The sequence below is a fragment of the Gossypium arboreum genome, chromosome 10, assembly GCF_025698485.1.
Source record: "Gossypium arboreum isolate Shixiya-1 chromosome 10, ASM2569848v2, whole genome shotgun sequence".
In the NCBI taxonomy this organism is placed as follows: domain Eukaryota; kingdom Viridiplantae; phylum Streptophyta; class Magnoliopsida; order Malvales; family Malvaceae; genus Gossypium; species Gossypium arboreum.
The window spans coordinates 38,983,934-38,985,404 of NC_069079.1; the positions used below are offsets into that span (position 1 = coordinate 38,983,934).

General features: G+C 37.1%; 1 protein-coding gene across 1 annotated transcript; it reads left to right on the forward strand.

The window, feature by feature from the left end:
- Positions 1 to 209: 209 nt before the first annotated feature.
- Positions 210 to 1,170, forward strand: LOC108487907 (tetrapyrrole-binding protein, chloroplastic). The gene has a single exon (XM_053020650.1). The coding sequence runs from the start codon at positions 266 to 268 to the stop codon at positions 1,028 to 1,030; it is 765 nt and encodes a 254-aa protein (XP_052876610.1). The 5' UTR covers positions 210 to 265; the 3' UTR covers positions 1,031 to 1,170.
- Positions 1,171 to 1,471: the final 301 nt, after the last annotated feature.

Below are 1,471 nucleotides of genomic sequence, written 5' to 3' on the forward strand. Positions count from 1 at the left end.
TGACCGGCTTGTGATTAAGAGACATTTTTGCCAATTTTAATTTCTATTTTTAGAATAATTTTTAATTTCTTGAACTGAATAGTGTGATTATTAAAAGAAGAAATAAAAAGATAATAAGTCTCACCCAAAGCTGACCAATCAGAATCGTGCAATGTATTTCTCATATCTAATCTTTTATCTTCCATCAAACTAAGTCCCCACACAAACTCATTGTCTTAAAAGCCTTTCAATCCCCCCCTCAGTTCCCTCACAATCAAACGAAACCATGGCTGCCACTCACTCTCTTAGAGCCCTTCACCACCACCACCATTCCTCTTCCTTCAAACGCCTCTCCACCCCTCCTCCTCCTCCACCCTCCTCCTTCTTCCTCAAACCCCCCTCCTCCTCCACCTCCACCACAAACACTCTTTCCTCTCTCTCCTCTACCACCACCTTCTCTCATCCTTCTTCCACCACATCCACAACTACTTCCCAAGCTATCTCCTTTGACACCCTCCAACACCACCTTTCCAATCAAAACTTCCGCCAGGCCGACGAAGAAACCCGCCATCTGCTCATCCTTCTAGCCGGCGAAGCAGCTCAGAAGCGCGGCTACGTCTTCTTCTCCGAAGTCCAATTCATCTCCCAAAATGACCTCAAAGCCATTGACGAACTTTGGAAAAAACACAGCAACAACAAATTCGGGTACAGCGTCCAAAAAAGACAGTGGCAAAAAGTAAAAAAGGACGTCACCAAGTTGTTCCTCAAACTGGGATGGATGAAAAAGCTCGACACGGAAATTGAACAATACAATTACAGGGCATTTCCCGATGAGTTCATTTGGGAACTCAATGATGAAACACCCGAAGGGCATCTGCCATTGACGAATGCGTTGAGAGGAACGCAGTTGTTTAACAGTATTCTTAGTCATCCAGCTTTTGAGGGTCAAGAAGAAGAGGCTGAAACAGGTGAAAATGGAGGTGTTACTGTTAGAGATGGAACCACAAAGCCACTCAGCAACAAGTTTTTCAAACCAAATTACAGTTTCTAATATATCCGACAGACATGAAATTTTCAATGTTTTAAGTAAAATACATTGTAAAATCTAATTTGGGCTTTTCTAAACTTGTAATGAATTAATGTCTGTAATCATAAAAAACTGGTGGAATTATTGGGTTTGTTTTTTTTCTACAGGATGGTTTCATCTTTCTTTTCATTATATTGTAATATTTTTCTTGTTATTTTTTTCAAGCTTCAATTTTAATTTCCAAGTGGCAACTATGGCTTATAGAATATAGACGTACTAATTTGTATTTGAAATATTAATTGATACAATGAAAATTTGTATTATATTATATTTTTTATTTTAGAAAATTAAATTAGTTCATAAAAATAAAGTAAATTTTTTTTAAAATTGTATCCATTATGTGGTGTGGCCTATTACATGTAACTATTTAATTATTTTTTAATTACAGTAATTTTAATAATAGAA

Bases quoted from the DNA above. Each gene is read 5' to 3' on its own strand.
- LOC108487907 (XM_053020650.1), top strand. From the start codon at position 266: ATGGCTGCCACTCACTCTCTTAGAGCCCTTCACCACCACCACCATTCC.